The sequence below is a fragment of the Andrographis paniculata genome, unplaced genomic scaffold (assembly GCF_009805555.1).
Source record: "Andrographis paniculata isolate CXL003 unplaced genomic scaffold, ASM980555v1 Contig86END, whole genome shotgun sequence".
NCBI classification, from domain to species: domain Eukaryota; kingdom Viridiplantae; phylum Streptophyta; class Magnoliopsida; order Lamiales; family Acanthaceae; genus Andrographis; species Andrographis paniculata.
Window position 1 is genome coordinate 6,699,771 of NW_026137624.1, and position 19,721 is coordinate 6,719,491.

The 19,721-nt window shown below is 32.1% G+C and overlaps 4 protein-coding genes across 5 annotated transcripts; 1 reads left to right on the top strand and 3 right to left on the bottom strand.

Annotated features, from left to right (window-relative positions):
* Positions 1 to 299: 299 nt before the first annotated feature.
* LOC127241902 (uncharacterized) lies at positions 300 to 1,832 on the bottom strand. The gene has a single exon (XM_051261171.1). It carries the CDS (start codon positions 1,642 to 1,644, stop codon positions 418 to 420), a length of 1,227 nt encoding a protein of 408 aa, XP_051117128.1. The 5' UTR covers positions 1,645 to 1,832; the 3' UTR covers positions 300 to 417.
* A 1,185-nt stretch (positions 1,833 to 3,017) lies between these two features.
* LOC127242308 (uncharacterized) lies at positions 3,018 to 6,020 on the bottom strand. 2 transcript variants are annotated; one of them, XM_051261796.1, is made up of 4 exons: positions 5,538 to 6,018; positions 4,332 to 5,083; positions 3,324 to 3,883; positions 3,018 to 3,220 (listed from the first exon to the last, which is right to left on the bottom strand). In XM_051261796.1, the coding sequence occupies exons 1-3, from the start codon at positions 5,823 to 5,825 to the stop codon at positions 3,361 to 3,363; spliced, it is 1,563 nt and encodes a 520-aa protein (XP_051117753.1). In that variant the 5' UTR covers positions 5,826 to 6,018; the 3' UTR covers positions 3,018 to 3,220; positions 3,324 to 3,360. The 2 variants fall into 2 exon arrangements, with proteins under 2 accessions (XP_051117753.1, XP_051117754.1); XM_051261797.1 differs by lacking the exon at positions 3,018 to 3,220 and having other exon boundaries at positions 3,723 to 3,863; positions 5,538 to 6,020.
* A 5,765-nt stretch (positions 6,021 to 11,785) lies between these two features.
* Positions 11,786 to 13,383, bottom strand: LOC127242189 (uncharacterized). Its single transcript, XM_051261633.1, has 2 exons — positions 12,966 to 13,383; positions 11,786 to 12,813 (listed from the first exon to the last, which is right to left on the bottom strand). The coding sequence occupies exon 2, from the start codon at positions 12,785 to 12,787 to the stop codon at positions 11,813 to 11,815; it is 975 nt and encodes a 324-aa protein (XP_051117590.1). The 5' UTR covers positions 12,788 to 12,813; positions 12,966 to 13,383; the 3' UTR covers positions 11,786 to 11,812.
* Positions 13,384 to 17,351: 3,968 nt separating this feature from the next.
* Positions 17,352 to 19,377, top strand: LOC127241930 (succinate dehydrogenase [ubiquinone] iron-sulfur subunit 3, mitochondrial). The gene is made up of 4 exons (XM_051261213.1): positions 17,352 to 17,752; positions 17,993 to 18,231; positions 18,401 to 18,610; positions 19,068 to 19,377. Exons 1-4 carry the CDS (start codon positions 17,477 to 17,479, stop codon positions 19,234 to 19,236), a joined length of 894 nt encoding a protein of 297 aa, XP_051117170.1. The 5' UTR covers positions 17,352 to 17,476; the 3' UTR covers positions 19,237 to 19,377.
* The last annotated feature ends 344 nt before the right edge of the window (positions 19,378 to 19,721 follow it).

The window sequence follows — 19,721 nt, forward strand, 5'->3', positions numbered from 1 at the left end:
TATTTGCATGTTGAGATTAGTTGTATTATATATTATGCAATTATTGACTTTACAGTCAAGATTGTTATGTTTTGTATTCTTTTTATAAATAATAAAAATTAGAATTAAAATGAATAATATTTAGTTTAATATTTTAAAATATAAATTTTGAAATTTTGATACAATATCTTAAATAAAAATAATATTTTATGTAACATTTTTAAATATAAGTAGCACACTACACAATGCAATTTCTTCAATTTTGATTTTTTGGTTGTTTTTGTTACAATAGTCCAACCCATACATCTTTGTGTAAAATAAAACCAGAAGAACATTCGTTTCATTTTATTATTTTTAATGTCACGCCTCTTTTAGAAAATTACATTAAAAATATAAATTTTAAACAAAAAAAAAAAGAAGAAAAAGAAAAAGAATTAACTAACTTTGTTTACCCTCTTCCCCTCCATCCTCCAAATAATAACTCTTCTTCCTCCTGTCAACAACTCTCGCTAACAGACAAATCAGAAAGAAGCACGTGGCATAAAGGCCATGGGCTTTCCAGCTTATCTTGGGCGGCTGACGTAGCACGGCCCTATGAAATACCGTCATATAATAATGTAGGCCCACTAATAAGCCCGTTAAGGTTTGGGCCAGGCCCAATAGCTTCGTCGCCAGAGGGGTCTCCGTAGAAAACACGAGGACGAGGTACATCAGCAGCAGCAGGAGGTACAACACGTAAGCTAGGGTTTGGACCACCTGGACGGCGACGTAGGTGGACTTTGCGGCGGCGTAGAAGAACCGGAGCGGCTCGAGTCCGGTGGCGACGGAGGACAGGCAGAGAGTGGCGAAGTAGATGGCGAGGTAGATCTGGATGAAGATCAGCAGGCGCTGGAGGGAGAAATAGGCCTTGATTCGATTGAAGATGAGGGAGACGAGGATTAGGGGGAAGACGACGAACGCCAGGGACACGGCGGAGGCGGCCGCCGGAGCGTATTTTCCGCCGACGTAGGGTTTGAATCCCTTGGCGAACTCCTTGTTGTATCTGGCGATGTAGGTTTTGGAGGATTTGGTGATCTTCTCCAAGTCTGGTAAGAATGATTCCTGGAATTTCACCGGAAGGTTCCGGAAATCGGAAACGACGTCGTATTCGTCGTCGCCGCCGGTGGCGGGCGAATTGGGCCTTTGTTGGGCCGGAGTGGATTTGGGTTTGTTGGGCTCGCTTTGTAATTGGGCTTTGCTTTCTTTCTTTGTAGTGGTTTTGTTTTTGGGAGAGGATAATTTTGGTGGGTTTAAGGAGACACCATTGGAGGTGGAATTGAGTTTCTTGGGAGATGGTTTAGTGGGTTTGAGATTGGAATTAGAATTGGAGGTGGAATTGAGTTTCTTGGGAGAAAGTTTAGTGGGTTTGGGATTGGAATCAGAATTGGAGGTGGGTTTGATGGGGTTGGTGAGGTTCTTGGATATGGGTTTTTTCTTGATGGATGGTAGTGGGTGTTCTTGATCTTGATCTTGATCTTGTGTTTGGTGTTCATCATTATCATCATCTTGTTGGGACTGTAACAAGAATTTTGATTTGGGGGAAGGGTTGTGGGCAGAAATGAGAGTTGAAGTGAGGATGAGGAGAAAGAGAAGTACCTTGTGGAGGTGCAAATGGAGTGGAGCCATGTTTGTGAAACAACGGCTACTCTCAAATATGTGTATTGAAACTATGTGTATATATTCTTGATTGGATCTGAATTTGAGAAGGGAATAAATATAAATGGGGGATTTATTGCAGAGGTTAGTAGAATGGATTGGTGTGTGAAAATGGGGATTCGGATTTGAGTGAGTGAGGGGAAGTGGAAGACTTTGTAATGAATAGTCTCACATGGACGGGGTGGGGGGGAGGGGGTGGTATTAAGTAGCAGTCCATGGATTCCAAGTCCAGAAGGAATACATGAATGGTGAGGTTGGGTTCAGGAGTTGAGGTCCATGGAGTGGCCAAGAAGTGTGCATTGTAGTCCACGCGGTTTCTTTGGAAGTATGTGTGGGGATGTTTTAGGGTCTAATTAATAATATAATAATTTCTAATGTATTTATTTAATTTAATTATATAGAAAGGGGATTGTTTGTTTGTTTGTTTGTTGACAGTTGGGGATAATTAGTAATTACAGAGTAATTAATGAGATAATATTTAGTGTAACTGATTTACTTACTAAATTTCTTGATTTTGATTTAGGAGGGATAGTTTTGAATTAAATCTTTACTAGGTTAGAGTATACTGTTATTGTTATAATCCATAACTAAATGTGGGTTTTTGACAATTGAAATTACTATATATATTGAGAGAGATTTTAAGCAAGATGGAGGTTTTGAGGCTTTCATACCACTAACTAAAAATAATCTCAACTTGTATTATGAAATTCATTCTTTTAAATCGTTGATTTTGTGGACTTTTCATATGGGTCAAAGTATTCGATTGTCAGCATGTAAATTATATTTGTATTTATTTTTTATTTTTTTATCACCAGATATTTTTAAATCAAGCTCTAGTTCTTTGTACATTTTCATAATTTTATTATTTACTTGTATCAATAATTAAAACATCAATTCATAATCCATTTATATTACTCAAAACTCACAAACAAATACATCCGAAAAGTACCACCACTCTCAAATACTTTTTACTGTTTTTATCTTATACTTATACTCTTTTAAAATAATAAATTCTTACTTGATTTTTAAAATTTCATTTCGATTATATACATATATCTTAATGAATTTATATTACGAGTAAAAAAACAACAATAATAATAATAACCAAAAAATCAAAATCATATGCATATGCATATGCATATATTAAAAAGCACGCGAACCTCCTATTTAATTGCTAATTCTACTCAATACAATAAAAGTGCATCACGTTCATAAATCTTCATAAAATATACTTAACAAAATATCCTATTTAAATAATTTAAAATGTAGCAAATAAACACTACCAACCTTTGATAGAATTGTCTTTTTCTCCTTAAACAATTGATTCTTTATTATTTCAGAAATTTTTCAAAAAAACTGAACGGGCTTTATCATAACATGAGTGGAAACACAAACAATAAAATCAAGTACAAATTACACACAAAATTTTCATATCTTTCTATTTCTAACAAATTTACAATCAGGGAAGAAACATATAAAAAGTGTTCTTACATGATTTCTGCACTTACCTCAATGAAGTTTCCTGCCTCACAAACATTCAACATATCTGCATTTGAAGCTCAAAAAATCATCAAATCTGGACATTGTGAAAACTCTGCAAGAAATATATACACATGTATGTAATATATATATATATATATAGTACGTACCTTAACAGATGCGTTGCAAGGCGAACCCGGGATCGTGTCACGACCTGTTTGTGTCCGAATGCGATTGTTCGTGTTGAAGCAGCCTCTGTTCATCATTTTCATCAAAATCAACACTCTCATCCTTTTCATAATCGATATCAATCACGCTTCTGTCATTTTCGAGCAGCTGATTCTGTCCCGAGCCTGTGTGTTCTTCTTCGACAAAATTCTCTGTCTCCAACTGCTGCATTTCAGACTCGATCAAAGCATCCATTTTCGCGCGATCTCTGTCCCTTGGATATGTGCAATAGAGGAAGGAGTAGAACACACAGCAAATCACCATAGGGATGCTTATGGCAGTGTAGAGTGCTTTCCCCAGCGATGCTGCATTTTCCCGGTCAGTTTCGATCACTTTTGAGTCTGTCGACAATCCCTTCGGGGGAGGCTTGTATCCGTAAACATTCTGAGCTAAAATTCCCACAACTGGCGGAGCAAATGAAGACAGTACTGATTCGAAGGATCGGTCCAGTGCATATATGCTGGTTCGAGCTCTTTCAGGAACTATTTCAGCAAATATTGGACTGCCGAAATTAAAATAGTGTAAAAATATTTTACAGAAATTGGAAAATTGCATTATTTGATCATAAAAATAAGTAGCTATATAGACAACATAAAACAGATTCAAATCTAAATAATAATTTATGAATAAAACCAAATCTAAATCTAAAATATCTCAACAAACAGAAAATGCGTAGTAAACAAATCCCATATTACCATTAGTCAAAGGAAAGATCAATAAGCAGAAACATTAGCAGCAGCAGCAGCAGCTTATTCTCTAATTTTATTTAAAAGTATAAAAGATTTGCAACATGCGATCGAAAGGATATGATCAAACCAAACTGTTAAGCTACATTAATAGAATGAGCAAGAGCAAAATGCAGAAACTATCAGCAAGCAAAAGATGATCCAAAATCGCTGTAATTCGTTACGCATCTATTAAGCAGAAGTAAAATAGGTTAAGATACTTACTTATTAGTTGCCGGAGCATTCCAAGAAATAAAGAGCCCAGTAATAAAGAACATGAAGCCATGCATCACTGCGGCAGAAGGATCGTCGGGCAGCCCCAACATCAAAATGGCTACTAGAGGGATAGCAGAGCCCGAGCTTATTTGTGAGAGAATGATCCTTCCGGTGTTTGGCAAACGTTTTGCAAGAATATCGCCCATCTTCCCGCCAAACAAACCTCCCAATGATCCAGCAACATTGAACAGAGTCCATATGGTTGCTGTTGTCTTGTGGGAGAAGCCCATAAGCTCCAACCACATTGGGGCGAATGATAATGACGACCAGGGGAACGATCCGAATACACCCTGCCAAACAAGGATTTGAAATGACGGGACCTTGATAACTGATTTGGCTTCCTTAATCAGGTCCTTCACTTCTTCGGAAAAAGGTTTTGGAGGAGATCGAGCCTTTGGCTTGCCATCTATATCAGAGAATCGGGGATCGTTTGCCAAGAGGCGGACTAGAATGCCGATGACAATGCTTATGAGGCCAACTATGTGGAAAGCAATTCTCCAGCCAGGAATCCCCATGAATGTTGAGGAGGCTATCAGGACGGAGATTAGACCACCGATGATCGAACCTAACCTTCCTGTCAGCTGTAACCATCCAAAGGCAGTCCCGCGATTGGTGTCATCAGTTGAATCTGCAACAAGGGATTGGATTGATGGCGTCACTATAGCCAGACCGATCCCATTTAAGCCTCTTGATATGGCCACCTATTGAATGGCAAAATACCGCAATTGGGATGAGGATGCAGCTCAATACAAGAACTCATATAAACACATCCCAAATCCAAAACTCCAAATACAGCAGAGGAGGCTGTAAAATAAAGAAATGGCTCACTTGTACTGTAAAATGTAAAAACAGTAACTACTGATTGTAATTTGTAAAGGATGCTTTACACCAGTACTTTTCATCATTTTTGGTGATGTTTTGCAGAGCACATTATTAAAAACCATGGTGAAGATAACAATCTAAGTGATTCTTCTGGCCACAAAATATTTGCCATAAACGCTTGAAAGACAAAAGTTATAGTCATATTACCCTTTTAGGTGACAGCTAATGTTAGAACAGAGTAAAATTCGGAATCTCTATCGCATTCCCAATCAGATAATTACACAATCCACAATAAAATAAGGATAATAATAAAAAAATAATCCAGACGATAACCTCAGCGAAAGTAGACGAGATTGCGACAAGAAAAGTAGCAGCGGCCCACAGGAACGCTCCGACGGCGATGACGTGCGCACGGTTATGCCGGACGGCGAGGTACGCCGCGAGCGGGTAGCACGACGACTGCACAATCGATCTGAACAGCGTCAGCGAGCCGAGCCGCGTCGGATCGACGTGCAGCGCGGCGCCGACCTCCTTGTAAACCCCCGGCAGCAGAGATTCGTCGGCTTGCTCCATTATCGCGGCCAGATTGACCAGGACCAGAGTAACCGTCTCTGACCCCATCGCTTCCAGATCCTTCGATCGAACTTCGAATCAAAAGTACTACTGCCGTTGCTATAGATTCATCTCCGGCGGCGGCGCCGGCGGCGGGGAATCCAGCAGGTCGACTTTGCTTGGAAGGTAAGCAATAGGAAAGTGATAACTCATAGGGTGTGAATGTCTGACTAAACAGTACGGACTGATCTGAGGGAATTCGTGGGAATTTCTATTTATATGCCTCCAAGATTACCGCTGTCAGGAGTTGAATTTAGGAAAAATTTCACGTCATTTGGGAGTAATTTCATTTGACTTTGATTGGATTTAAAAAATGACCATTTTGATCCAATTTCAATAGTAATTTATTGGGCTTATGCTACGGGCTTACATTCAAATCTCAATTGTAACTGTTATCCTTTAGCCCAATAGGCCCAGTTGAATCTAAGCCCAATAAATTTGAATAATTATAAGATTATTTATTTAGATATTTAGTTTTTATTTTTATTTTTTATAATTATTGGGTCAGGTGGAAGTTCACATCAAATCTCAAATCATAATTATATGCAAATTGCATTACTTTTATATAATTAATTTAAATTGATTGATTGGATTTTGATAGATAATTAAGTTTGGACATTAATGCGTGGAGGACAGGTAATTGGATTAGAATACTAGTTAGGGGGTAATTTTTTTTAAAGGGCTTTGATCTTATTTTTAGATTAAATATTTTTATAATAAAATAGAATTATTTTTTAGTATTATATTCAATATTCATCTTGTAAATAGAATAAAATATTGTGCATGAATATATTAGACACTATTAAAAAACATTTGTTTTCATAAACATAATTAAAACAAAAACATTGTTGGGCACAAAAGAAGCATATCCACCTGTCCTTTTGTTTTTAAATATTCTGGTCAAAATTTTGTAGGTAGAATAAATAATTTTTTACACAAGTTTATTTAATTGTGAATGTATTATAAATATATATATATACTTAAATTCAAACATTATTAAAAAGTTATATTGAATTAGAACTATAACTAAAAGAAAGAAATAAAATAAAATAAAAATGCACTCCAAATTAAAGACAAAGCAAAAGCTTGCTTGTGTCGGCCGTCAATCTACACTTTACGTACAACCGGCAGCTGGATTGGGCTTGTGGGCCCAATAGTCTCGCTCTAAGGTGACACGTGGCCCATCCTGTCTAAATTGGGCCTCCCAGGGTAGATCTTGGGCCTATAGACGTAGTAGGTAAGCCTGACCTGACAATGACGTAAGACTCAAATAAATATAATTAATTACATTGTAAATTAATATAATCTATTAGTTTAATTTTTTATATTCCTTCGGTACTTATTGTAGAGGAAAATAATAGGATAACTTATCTAAACTATTAAATTTAATCAATATTTATAAAAAAAATGAAATACTAATAACTCTAATTATAAAAAAAATTAAAATAGTCATAAGAAATTAATGAGGGGTGGCCCCCGCCACGTTGGTGATCTAAGAGGCCCCCCCATGAGGGGATAATTCTCCTTTTGCAGACATGCATTTATTAATGCTACATGTCTATACACATACATACATATAAATAGGTCAACTAATTCTATATGTATACATTATTTAAAAAATCGAATAAAAATAAAATTAAATAAATGTTCATATAATATTGGTATCGAATCGAGTATGGAGATCATTTCGACAAATACGTATTTTTAAATTGAAATATTTTATTTTTATTATTATTATGGATAAATTATTTTTTTTACAAGTTTGGATGGGCTATGTAAAATATTGCCAATATTTTTTTAGTTCCTTTTGTCTATATAAAATTTGTCCATATATATATGCATATGTAATAATCAAAACTTTTGGATAGAAATGGTGGGAAATTTTTTACAAAAGTGTTTTCTTTTTCTTAAAAAAAGAGTAATTATGATTTTATTATTTTATTTTTTTTAAAAATATGAATATTGTTAATAGTAGTAATACCATTGACTGAGAATTATCAACATTCAATGACATTATGTAGTGAAAACAAACCAACATCCTTGACATTATTTATTTATTTTTTAAAGCTTACAAAATTATTGAATTTGATATTTATTTTAGAAAAAATATATTAATGAAATATTAAAAATGATTATTTATATAATGTGTAATTCATATTTGCTGGTAATTTATATTACAATGGTGTTTATTACATGTAGTGCGTGTTTAAAATTGAAACGGTGTATTTAAAAGACTTTATTAATTACTTCGTTAAAATTAAAGTAAATTAAATTAAATGGCGAATTTATTAATTGCTTTACAAGTTTAGCTTTTTGTTTGGTTGGTTTTGATTGAATCGGTGTTTTGCTTTGAATTTTTATTTAAATATTATTTTAATATAATTTTTGGCAAGATAAAATAATATATTTCATCAAATACTGTATTATTCCATTATTGATTTTATTCATTCAATTTCACGAATTTAGGACCTTTATAATTAGTACATATGTATTCGTACACTATTCACTATGTGTTTCTATTTAATGATCCTTTATTATATTTTAATTAAATTTGTATTCAAATTACACAATACATTATTTTGTGGGAAAAAATGACTTTAATAAGAAAAATTATTCATAATTATATCCTATTTTAATAAATCTGAAGTGCATAATAATATATGTTACAAAAACATCCGAATTTATATTAAATTCATTTCGTCTACCTTATTATAGAAATATTCACTTTGTACTGTTTTTTTTTTTTGGAATTTATATTATTACTTAAATAATTATTAAATATGATATATATATTATTTGCTTGTACAATGAACTCTGAAAATGTACAGTAAATTTTATTTCATTTTTTTTTTTAAAAAAAAAAAAAGATCAAAAGTTAAAAACCCTTATTAAAGGTATAAAAATATACTAAAGTATTATTTAATTATTTATAGTGTAGCATAATAATCCATTGAGTAATTTACACTCCTAAGTAATTAATGTTAGGTTTAAAAATATCACCTAACCTTGTTGTATAGGCTGTACCATAATATGTATATCTAATTATATCCCTAACACTATTACTGTAATAATCAATACCATTTATTTAAAATAAATATTTTAATTACATGTTGAAGATTTTATTTTATATACTTTCAAATAAAATAATAAAATGATAAGAGCAGAAAAGACAAAGAAAAGCAATCTGCTTTCTGGTTTAAAAAGTTGCCCAAATCTAATTGCAATCATGTCATCTCATTTTTTTATTTTTTATTTTTAAAAAATAATACAACAAAGCTGTTATTACTATTTTTTATGCTATTATTTTCCTTTCAAATTTCAAATCAAACTTTGGATGTATCTCGAAATATGATAATTTTATCAATATACATATAATACTTTTTTTATAAATTAAAATATTGGAAAATATTAATATCCACATCTCCGGCAACATTAATTAAAAAAAAGGGTATCAATTATTAATAAAAATAAATATTATATAAATATAATTACTTTACTCTCTCCATGACAGCTGAATAGTCTCAAATGAGTTTGTGTATGATGAAAAATCTAAAATGTATAATTAAATTTATATATTATACATATATGATGATATTTTAGTAAATAAAAATAAAAGTTCTGATAATTTGATAATTAGGTAAGACTACACATATTATAAATAAAAATGTGCTATTTAATTTATATTTATATTTATGTTTATTATTATTCTTTTGAATTGTCATAATTTTTTTTTAATTTTTTTAATACATATTTTTTTATTATTATAAATGGTAAAAAATATAATTATTATATATATTTATTAAAATTATGTCCAAATATTTCAATACAAATTTGAATGATATATATTTGATTTAATATTAAATAAAATTAATTTAAAAAAATAATAGCAATATATTTAAATTTAAAAAATACAACAAAATAAATAACCTCTTCAATATATATATATATATATATTTTTTTTTTGAAAAACAATAATTAGACAACTGCGTAAAGGAGTTGCACTTTTGCCATTAACATATTTAAATTTTCACTTCATTGTTTTTTGTCCTTGCCTTTTTGTCGTTTTATCTTTTAATATATAAATGCACACTTATATGGTTTTTTTTATATAAAGAAAAACATGCTATAAAATTTTCAAATATGTCTGAAAATTTCTTGAATCAATTCTTTAAAGTACACTTGTATATTGGAAAAAATAAAAATGAAGTACAACACAAATTTCACCTTTAATTATAAACCAAGTAATATTATTGAAATTGCTATAGAACCCATTATTGTGCTGAATGAAAAAAAAAAAAAAAATCAATATCGTTTTTTTTTTTTTTTAAATTCAATATATATGTAATATAAAATCATAACATATGTAATATATAATTAACAGAATATGCTCTTTAATAAAGTCTACTTGTCATTCTCAAATACAATACAATATATAATTGATTTTAGTACAATTTATAGTAATAAATAGCACAATTTATTGTATACTTGATTTTGACCAAATTACATAAATACGGGGATGTATAAAATTATTTATTTATTTATTTTTCAATTAAATGAGTATAAATAAAGTAATGTAGGTATGTATAGATATAGATATTGTGGCTATGCATGTGTGTGCCCATAAGCATCTCTATCTCTTCAAAATAATACTAATAAAAAGTTAGGCTGCATTTGTCCAATCCCAATGTATCAAAATTGAATACCTAAATCTATGTTAATTAAAGAAATTAATAGCCTAATACGAAAAAAATAACCCTTATTAAATTTTCCATTATTCAAAATTTGATGTGAAAGAATTCCATTTATAGTAAGCCCGAGTGACTATTCTAATGAAACTTTATTTGGTTTTCAACTTCAAATTTATTTGATTATTATTCAATATTTTGTTTCAAATACAAATTTACATTATTTATACTCCTATTTTTATTTATTTATTTGCAAAACATTACACTATTAAAATCAAAATCAAACAAACTTAAAACTAAATATTTAATTTAATATTTCATAAAAGAAAATACATATTTGATATATATACTTTAAAAATATACTAAAACTTCCAAAATTGTATTGGTAAAAAAAATTGATTTACGAAACACATGTCTAATAAGATTATTCGGTGGTGTACCTTTATATTTAAAATAAATAAATAATAGTATTTGATGCCATGTGGCCGCGGCGCCTAACAACTCCCTTAATCTCGCCGCCCATTGCTCGGATTACAATTATATGTTGATTGAGTTTTGAAAAAAATATGAATTTATAAGATATTACTAGCTTTGATTAATTTTATACGATCAATTAAATACTTAATTATTCTAATACATTTTTAAATAAAATATAAACGGCTCCAATTATTACAATTTTAACGATTTGCTTGTTTTTATAGTTTTATTATAACTTAGATTGTGTTTTGTTGGTCATTTATTTTTAATATTTTAAACAGTAATTTCAATATATTATTTTTTGGAAAAAGGAAAACATAATTTCAAAGAAGAATCTTATAGTTGAACATTGAAAAAAAAAAAAAAGAAAAAGAAAAGTCTTCTTTAATATAATTTCCACGTTAATTTTAAATTTAAAATAGTATTTTTGATGAATAATACTACATACTAACAGCATAAATATATATATATATATATCTATGTCAAATCAAGTTTGAATGTAATTATTTGTAACAATAAATAGTAACACAAAGTTTAAGTTCATATAAATTAAACATGTAAATAATTTTCTTTTTTATGTATACTAAAACAATCGATCATGCAAGATGAGGAATAATAATAATAATAATTAGTATTATTATTATAAATATCTACACAAATAAAGGGGTAATAATACATAACATTGAAGTTAACTAACTTGTTAATTAATTACCATAATTGTGAGAAAGATGGTTAAAATTAATTAAGGATGAAGATTTAAATTTCAGAGAGGAGACCCTGATTCATTGTTTTCAATCATTACTTCAATTTCACTTTCTCCGCCGTAATCATTTCCTACTCTGATGAACATATCCATGATTCCATCATACCTTCTCTCCCGCCAATGTTTTCCGGCGCTTTCTCCGCCGAAGACGACGCTGCCACGTTTGATTTCCCGGTCGGGAAGCTGTACCCGCCATTGACGACGACGTCGTCATTGTGCTTCCAGGTCGCGGAATGATCGGGATTTTTATGTGCGCCGATTTGATCGCCGGGAATGAGGTTCGGTAGGCCGGTGTGGCCGCCGGAGGACAGGCAGAAGTCTTCCAGGCAGTCGATTTTGGCGCCGGCGGGAGGGACTTCAAAGGAATCGTGGAGGTTTGGTTTTGGAGGGAAGAATTTGGGGGTCGATTGGAGAAGAGAATTGAGGATAGGGTTTGGGAGATTGAAGAATGGCGGTGGCGCCGGCGGTGATTGGGGTTTATGTGGAAAGGGACGGCGGAAGAACGACGGCTCCGCGGCGGCGGATCTCGAGCCGAAGAGATCGAACCGATTTCTCGGCAGAGATGAACTGGCGAACGGCGGCGCCGGGATTCCGGTGAACTCCTGGACCATAGCTCGGAAATTGTTGGCGTCAGTCGTCAGGACGGTGGTCGGCGCCCGCCGGGAGGCTCTGGATCTCTTCCTCGGGTTTCTCGGCGGGTTCAGCGCCGCCGGAGCATCCGCCGCGATCGTAGTCGCCGGTGGCTGGAAAACGGGCGACCCAGTTTGCAACAGGTTGTGATTGAATTCATGCGGACCGCTCGGGATCGGGTCGGATCTCACGGGTCCGGGTCCGCTCCATATGACGTTTGGATTGAGGAATAATGGATTCGGGTTTTGCCCGCCGAACTGCATATAGCTGGAAATCGGATCGAACGCCGGCGGCGAGATGGGGAGGCCGCCGGCGTGGGAAGTTATGATGAAGGAGTCGGCGGCGTGTGAATCGAACTCCTCGTCGCCGCCGCCGCCGCTGGAGGACTGGAGGCTGCCGCTGTTGCCGGAGTCCATTTTTTCTTAGCAATTAGTTGCAGCTTCTGGAGAGGTAAAATTATTTTGAATCAAACCAGAAAATTAAACAAAAGTAATGAATGAAGAAAAAGGGTTGAAAAAGAAGGATCGGAATAACGTGTGATAATGGAAGACACAGAGATATTTGCAATTCACACCAAGACTGAATTATTCTTACAGAATTCCCGATTAAAAAAGCTTCGAGCTTTCAGACGAGACCCACGGCTTCCATTAAACAGCTGATATTCTTCCACCACTCTTCTTTATCAGCAGCAAAGACATCAACCAGCAATCGGATATGGATATAATATTTCTCAGTAATTCAGAAAACCTGCTTGTTCTTCTTCTTCTTCTTTAATATATGTGTTTGTGTACAGAATTAGGGTTTCATCATGAGAGAGACAGAGAAGTAGCTTGATTTTTCATTCTGTTCGTAATCTAGAGAGAGAGAGAGAGAGAGAGAGAGAGAGGAGAAGCGTGGGTTCAGAGACGATGCTTTTATGCAATAAAAGGATATAGCGGGAGTGGTGGGGGCAGCCATGAAAGGAGGAACTGTGTTCTAAGAGAGAAGTCAAACCGAAAAGAAATCCCAGGATCTCGACTCCAGAGATGATCTTGACCGTTGAATTCACTAGGTCGATCAATGGTGTGGATCATCCAGGAGTTGTGCTACGTGGAGTGGATGATCATTATGGGAGATATTCTTCATGATTTTTATTTTTTTTTGCATTACATATACAATAATAAAAAAGATTTTAAACAATAGATTTGTAATTATATGGGCATAAAATTAAACCTGTAAAAAGAAGAATAATAATAAAAAGTGCACTCGATTGTATTTTTGGATGTGTTTTCCACTGCTTTACACAGAAACACGTATACTAGTTTTAATTTTAATTTTATATAATATTAAAATTGAATAAATTTCGAAGCAATTCCATATGCATATGTCGGGTTTATTTGATTGTTGTAAGTAACTGTCCTCTATAATAGTAATAGAAATATTTGTAGTATATTGTCAAATTAAATAGTACATATTTATATGGAGTATTAAATTTTTACTAGGAACATGCTGGGAGAATAATTGTGCCAGTTTCTTTTTCTGTTAAATGAGCAGAAGAATTGCATTCCCGGGGCGCACAACACCTGCATCATATGATTACTTCCCTCAGTGTTGACCAAGTCAAACTATACGAAAGCTGTAGAAATTCCCAGAAATAAAAAATCATTTTTTTAATCATTCGTTAGCCAAATATATATATATATATATATTTTAAGTCTGTCCAAATTATTATTCTCAATTTAATATTTATTTATGATATTAAAAAAAATATTCATAAAAATACACACACAGAGGACTTTGGACATTTAAATGATCATATTGTGTCATAATTTATTAAATGTCGATTGAGTTTTGAAATCGATTTCTTTTTTCAAATATTTGACGAATATATATATATACATATATAATAATATTAGTTGGAATTATAAATAAATATGTAATTTATTATTTTCATTAAAGATTTTCCGGCCATTTTTTATACTTGTCTGTTTAAGTTAAACTTTACGTATACATATAATGTTCTCCCCCCGCTAGAATAAATTAAAAGTGATAATACAACTGCCTTTTAATTAATTATCTGTGATCTTAGTTAATTGACTATTTTACCCCTCGAAATGATGGGTGGATTGGTTGAACAATTCACCAAAATTGGATGCAACAGTCGAACCAAAAAGGTCATTCTATATTGTTATTATTATTATTAAAAAAAGATGTGTTTATAGGGTGTAAAATTCTAAGAAATTAAAGAAACAAAAAAGATTAGATATAAAATATTTGTATTGAATCAAATTCAAAAAGAAACACAAGAAATGAAACAAACCCCAAAACTTGTCTCAATAAGATTGTCTAGACCGATGTCACAAAAAAAATAAAAAAATCGAAACAAACCCTAAAACTTGTCATAAAAAAAAAAAAATCCTAATGCATATAAGCGATTGAAAATACTCGATCCTCACCAATACATATTGCAAAACTCTCAACGGTCACATTAGAACACTCGCCTATACTATATACGGTCTAATCTCGCTAGAGAATTTTGATCGAATCAGAATCACATAAATTTATTAAATTTGAAAGAAAACACAGACACAAGAAATCAATGACAAATAGATACAACACAATGCAGTGGTACAATATTTGTCAATCTTCAACCTCTTAAGATTCATTGTTTACTAGTTAATACTAACAAACCTAAAAAATGCATCATATTATATTAAATCAACATCATGTTGATTTATCAAATTAGCAAATTAAATTGAACTAATTAATAAATTATCACCACCTAACATATTACTAAATTAACGTATTAATTTGAAATAATTAACAAATTATCACAAGAAAAATAACATATGTTGTGTTAGTTATATTTCATGCAATAATTCATATATAGTGTTATATACAATTGTATAATTTATTATTAAAATATTTGATATATTATATTAATATGTCCTACTTTTTTATAAATATTTGTTTATTGACTCATATAAACATGACGGTGAAATCAAAATTATATTTTGCTACATATAATTCTATAATTTGTTATTAGAATATTTTTTAGATATTATATTAATATATGCTAATTTTTTTATAAACATTTGTCAATCAGTACGGTAACCGAACGTATTATTATTTATTTTCCGTAAAATTTTAAACTAGTATAAAATTAATTTATTTTTATGATACGAAAATTCGCAGTTACTACTCGAAAGGTGCGCATTGGATAAATCCTCCGGCAGAATTAAAAGAATCTTTAATTTATTTCTAGTCATTTTTTTAAAAGTGTAATTAAAAAATGTTAGGTGTGTCATTAAGTGATTATTGAGTGATAAATGTTATTATAAGATTGTACAAGCAGGTGACAAATGCTAGTTTACAAGATATTCATTTTTAAATAACTCCGTTTTAATTTAAAAACAAATGAAAAAGGACAAAAGGAACACGCTATTTCTTTAAATAAAAATATGAATTGAAGTTCACATTATTATAATGACTTAAAATTATTTATAGATATTTTAAACAGAATTGCAAATCAATTTTGCTAATTATTGTTTATTCGTCTTTTTATGTCAAAACAATTACCTTATCTAAAAAATTATCATTATTTATAAATAGGAAATACACAATTTTAAACCAATGATAAAAACACATCCATCTATGTATCAGTTTATTGTCCTTACTATAAACAAATTATTTAAACATTCTTAATTCTAATTCAATGGACAACCTTAAAAAAAAAAAAGAAAAAGAAAAAATTTCAATCCTTTCATGGTTTATCATGACATTAACTTTATATTCTTAAAATAATCTCCAAATCGTTGAATATTGTTTTTTGTAATTGAAAAAGAGGTTCTACATTGTGAGGTTAAATTAACTTATTACAATACATATCATTATGTCGATAAATCATTCTCATCTAAAATTTAGGATATAATATGATTTTTACATCCTAATTTCCAACGTTTCATATTATATAAAAAGAAACTTGTATTAAATGCATTTCGAGTAAGATGCATTATAAAAAATAAAACGTAAAGTTGAAATAAATTATGCATGATTTATAATACATAGATAAATAAATATATATCACATTATTGTTTTCATTGATTAATTCTAATTAGTTAGTATTATATAGTTACACTATAAAAGATAATTTAAGTAATATAAACATTATTGATGTAGATATATTAGGGTGTGCTCATTTAGTAATAATTCCTTTTAACTATATTATTATTTGTGTGTATTTTTTTATGTTTATTATGTAAAATAATTGTTGGATCTCATATTTTATATACAAAACTTTATTGAGATCAATGGATTTTATAATAAATAGATTTGAAAACATTTTTTTTTTTCCTTAAATACAATAGGTAAAATGAAAATGAAAAAAACGTATATATGTATAATATATAGATATAGATATAGATATTTGAAAGGTGGGTTATTTAGAACAGTGACATGGACTCAAGGGATGCCGTAGAAGTAAAGACATGTTGGATTAATTAAATTTAATATAACTCAAACTTTACCAAACCCAAACCCAAACCCAAATTATGACTCCATTATTTTAAGGATTTATCATCACTCAAAAAACAATAAAATATTAATACTAAGTAGGAGTATTATATATGTAGATACATATTTTGTATGCATACATGAACAGATAAAAGTGATTAGACAGCACTTAGGTTTCTTGCTTCTCTAAATATTCCTTCTTTTCTTTTCATACATGACTCATCTTCTGCTGTCATAATTAAATACTAATCATAACGATAACACCAATAATATTTCTAATTATTAATTAAACACTAGTAGTAATTATTTTGAAATATTTAAAATAAATCATTATTATTATTATTAAATGAAGCATTTGCATATGGCCCAAATTAATATAAAGCCCAACGATGTACAGCCCGTGAAGATAAAATTTATTGGGCCCAGGCCCATTTATGGTAGCTATAATTATAAATATCTCAGAACCCTTCAAAATCATAACACGTATTAGCCATGCAACCGCCCAGCTGTCCCTCTCCTACGACAGATTACATCATGGCGGTGAAATCCCCCCAAAAAATTCGAAGATAATCGGGGAACCTTTTTTGAAATCGGTCGAATTGAGGTAGGGGAAAATGTGGAGGAGCTGGTTCAGGAACAAATATGGAAGTAAGGTGTCTGAAATTGGCGGCAAAATAATCCCGAAAATTAGGGATTTTCCCGCTCTGAAAGGTCACCCCGCCGCGCGGAAGCATGCCGAGCAAGCTGTGGAATCTCACGAGGCTCTGAAAGGAAGAGTTAGGTCGCTGAAGAAAGAGTTCAGGATTTACCGGTGGAGCCCCGACGATCGCCGCCGTCCGAAGCCGTTTCTTCAGTCCTTCTTCGTGGATCTCTCCCGCTGTGGACCTATGGTACGGAGTTCATCTCTACCGTCGATCAATTTTCCTTTATTTTTTTGAAAATTTGATTTCGAATGATTTATGCACTTATCACTCAAAGCATGTCTAAATTAGGTTTATTCATTTGCAAAAATGTTGATTGATTGTGTGCATAATGATCATAAGAATGAATACATTAGCAAAAACACTAATTATGAACTGCAAACTAACATAACGATATTCCAACAGTAATTATGCCTAGTAATTGCATAGGTTCTCGACGCATTACAAAAAATAAAATCGGAAGATGATTCGAGCTTGAGCTATAGGAGATCTTGTAGAGAAGGAATTTGTGGATCATGCGCGATGAATATTGATGGCACTAATACAGTCGCATGCCTCAAGCCGATTGATACAGACACTAGCAAGGCTACTATCATCACACCTCTGCCCCATATGTATGTGATTAAGGATTTAGTTGTCGATCTCTCCAATTTTTACCAGCAATACAAGTGAGTTCCAAGTTTTCTTTATTCAATCAATATGCATATATGATCAAACTATCCAATTTGCCATTCGTTTTGTTGCTATAGTTATTAAGAAGCCATCGGTACCTTTTGGTTAATTCTCATATTGGTGGATCTCAAATTGTTTGATTGTTTTTATGGCAATGATCCGTAGGTCGATTGAGCCGTGGCTCAAGACGAGCAAGCCCTCGCCGGACATGAGGGAATATAGGCAAACCATAGCCGAAAGGAAGCGGCTTGACGGGCTATATGAGTGCATACTTTGCGCTTGTTGCACCACCTCTTGCCCTTCCTATTGGTGGAACCCTGAGGAGTTTCTCGGCCCTGCGGCTCTTCTTCATGCTTATCGATGGATTAGCGACAGGTCATATATATATATATATTGCTACTAATTTTCAATCAAGACACTAGGCTAAGTTGCAAACAAAATTGCCCAAAACTTGACTCTAGCTCTCAATATTACTCGAAAACATGAGATACAGTAAGTATTTCATTGACAATTTATGTTATGTTTTTTGCATTAGATTAATTGATGAGAATAGGATACAATGATACAATAGTGATGAATTAAGTTCCAAGTTTGAACATATTGAATTTGTGATTGATGTTGAGCATGAGCTAACCTTGCAAATAAGTTTACCTACTAAGCTCAAAAGTTTCTTCGACTTAGTAGAATTACCTATTTATAATTCGCATTACTTTTTAACTATGTATATTTATTTGTTCCTCTTAGTTGAAAGTTGGACTAGTTTGTATTCTTACTCTAGCTTGAGCTCAAGACTAGAGAAAAATTAATTAAGTCTAGTTTGTTGTATGATCAGTCGGGATGATTATACCGAAGAGCGGTTGCAAGCAATAACGGAGGATGATACAAAATTATACCGATGTAGGACTATACGAAATTGCACGGCTACATGTCCGAAAAGCTTGGATCCGGCGAGTGCCATCAACAGGATGAAGACGGTACATTTACTTGCCAAGAGAGAGTGAGAATTGGAAGATGATCAAGATTGTCCAAAGGCAGAGGACAGATGGATCTTTTGAACTCAAGTTATCATCTACCCAATTTAGGTATAATGTTGTGAATTAAGATTACATTTCTAATTCTATGTTAAATATGTTGGTAAGAAACCTAATTGCACAATGAAATGAATCCCACCAAAAAAGGGAAGGAATTAGAGAGCCAACCAGCCTAGACAACAATCAGCTCTCCCTTGTCCTAAATATAAACCAAAAAAAAAAAATAAAGCACCAAAATTAAATCCTCTCACATGAAAGAAAATCGATTAGAAGAAAAGTTATTTCCTACATTCTTGGGGAGTAAAGGATTTCTCAATCATCTCTTCGCCCCCCCCCCCCCCCCTCCCCCACCCACCCAAGGAAGAGAGAACATGAAATTCAGGCCTCTCCAAGGTTGCATCCTCGTAAGATCATTCACAAAATGAAAATTAGGGTTTTCGTTTCCACGTACTAAA

What these genes read in the sequence shown, in the direction of transcription:
- LOC127241902 (XM_051261171.1), bottom strand. Translation starts at nt 1,644, where the DNA reads ATGGCTCCACTCCATTTGCACCTCCACAAGGTACTTCTCTTTCTCCTC.
- LOC127242308 (XM_051261796.1), bottom strand. Translation starts at nt 5,825, where the DNA reads ATGGGGTCAGAGACGGTTACTCTGGTCCTGGTCAATCTGGCCGCGATA. An exon ending in TCTCGTCTACTTTCGCTGAG is followed by an intron (nt 5,084 to 5,537) that starts GTTATCGTCTGG and finishes GCCATTCAATAG; the next exon opens with GTGGCCATATCAAGAGGCTT. An exon ending in AATGCTCCGGCAACTAATAA is followed by an intron (nt 3,884 to 4,331) that starts GTAAGTATCTTA and finishes TAATTTCGGCAG; the next exon opens with TCCAATATTTGCTGAAATAG.
- LOC127242189 (XM_051261633.1), bottom strand. Translation starts at nt 12,787, where the DNA reads ATGGACTCCGGCAACAGCGGCAGCCTCCAGTCCTCCAGCGGCGGCGGC.
- LOC127241930 (XM_051261213.1), top strand. Translation starts at nt 17,477, where the DNA reads ATGTGGAGGAGCTGGTTCAGGAACAAATATGGAAGTAAGGTGTCTGAA. An exon ending in TCTCCCGCTGTGGACCTATG is followed by an intron (nt 17,753 to 17,992) that starts GTACGGAGTTCA and finishes GTAATTGCATAG; the next exon opens with GTTCTCGACGCATTACAAAA. An exon ending in AATTTTTACCAGCAATACAA is followed by an intron (nt 18,232 to 18,400) that starts GTGAGTTCCAAG and finishes AATGATCCGTAG; the next exon opens with GTCGATTGAGCCGTGGCTCA.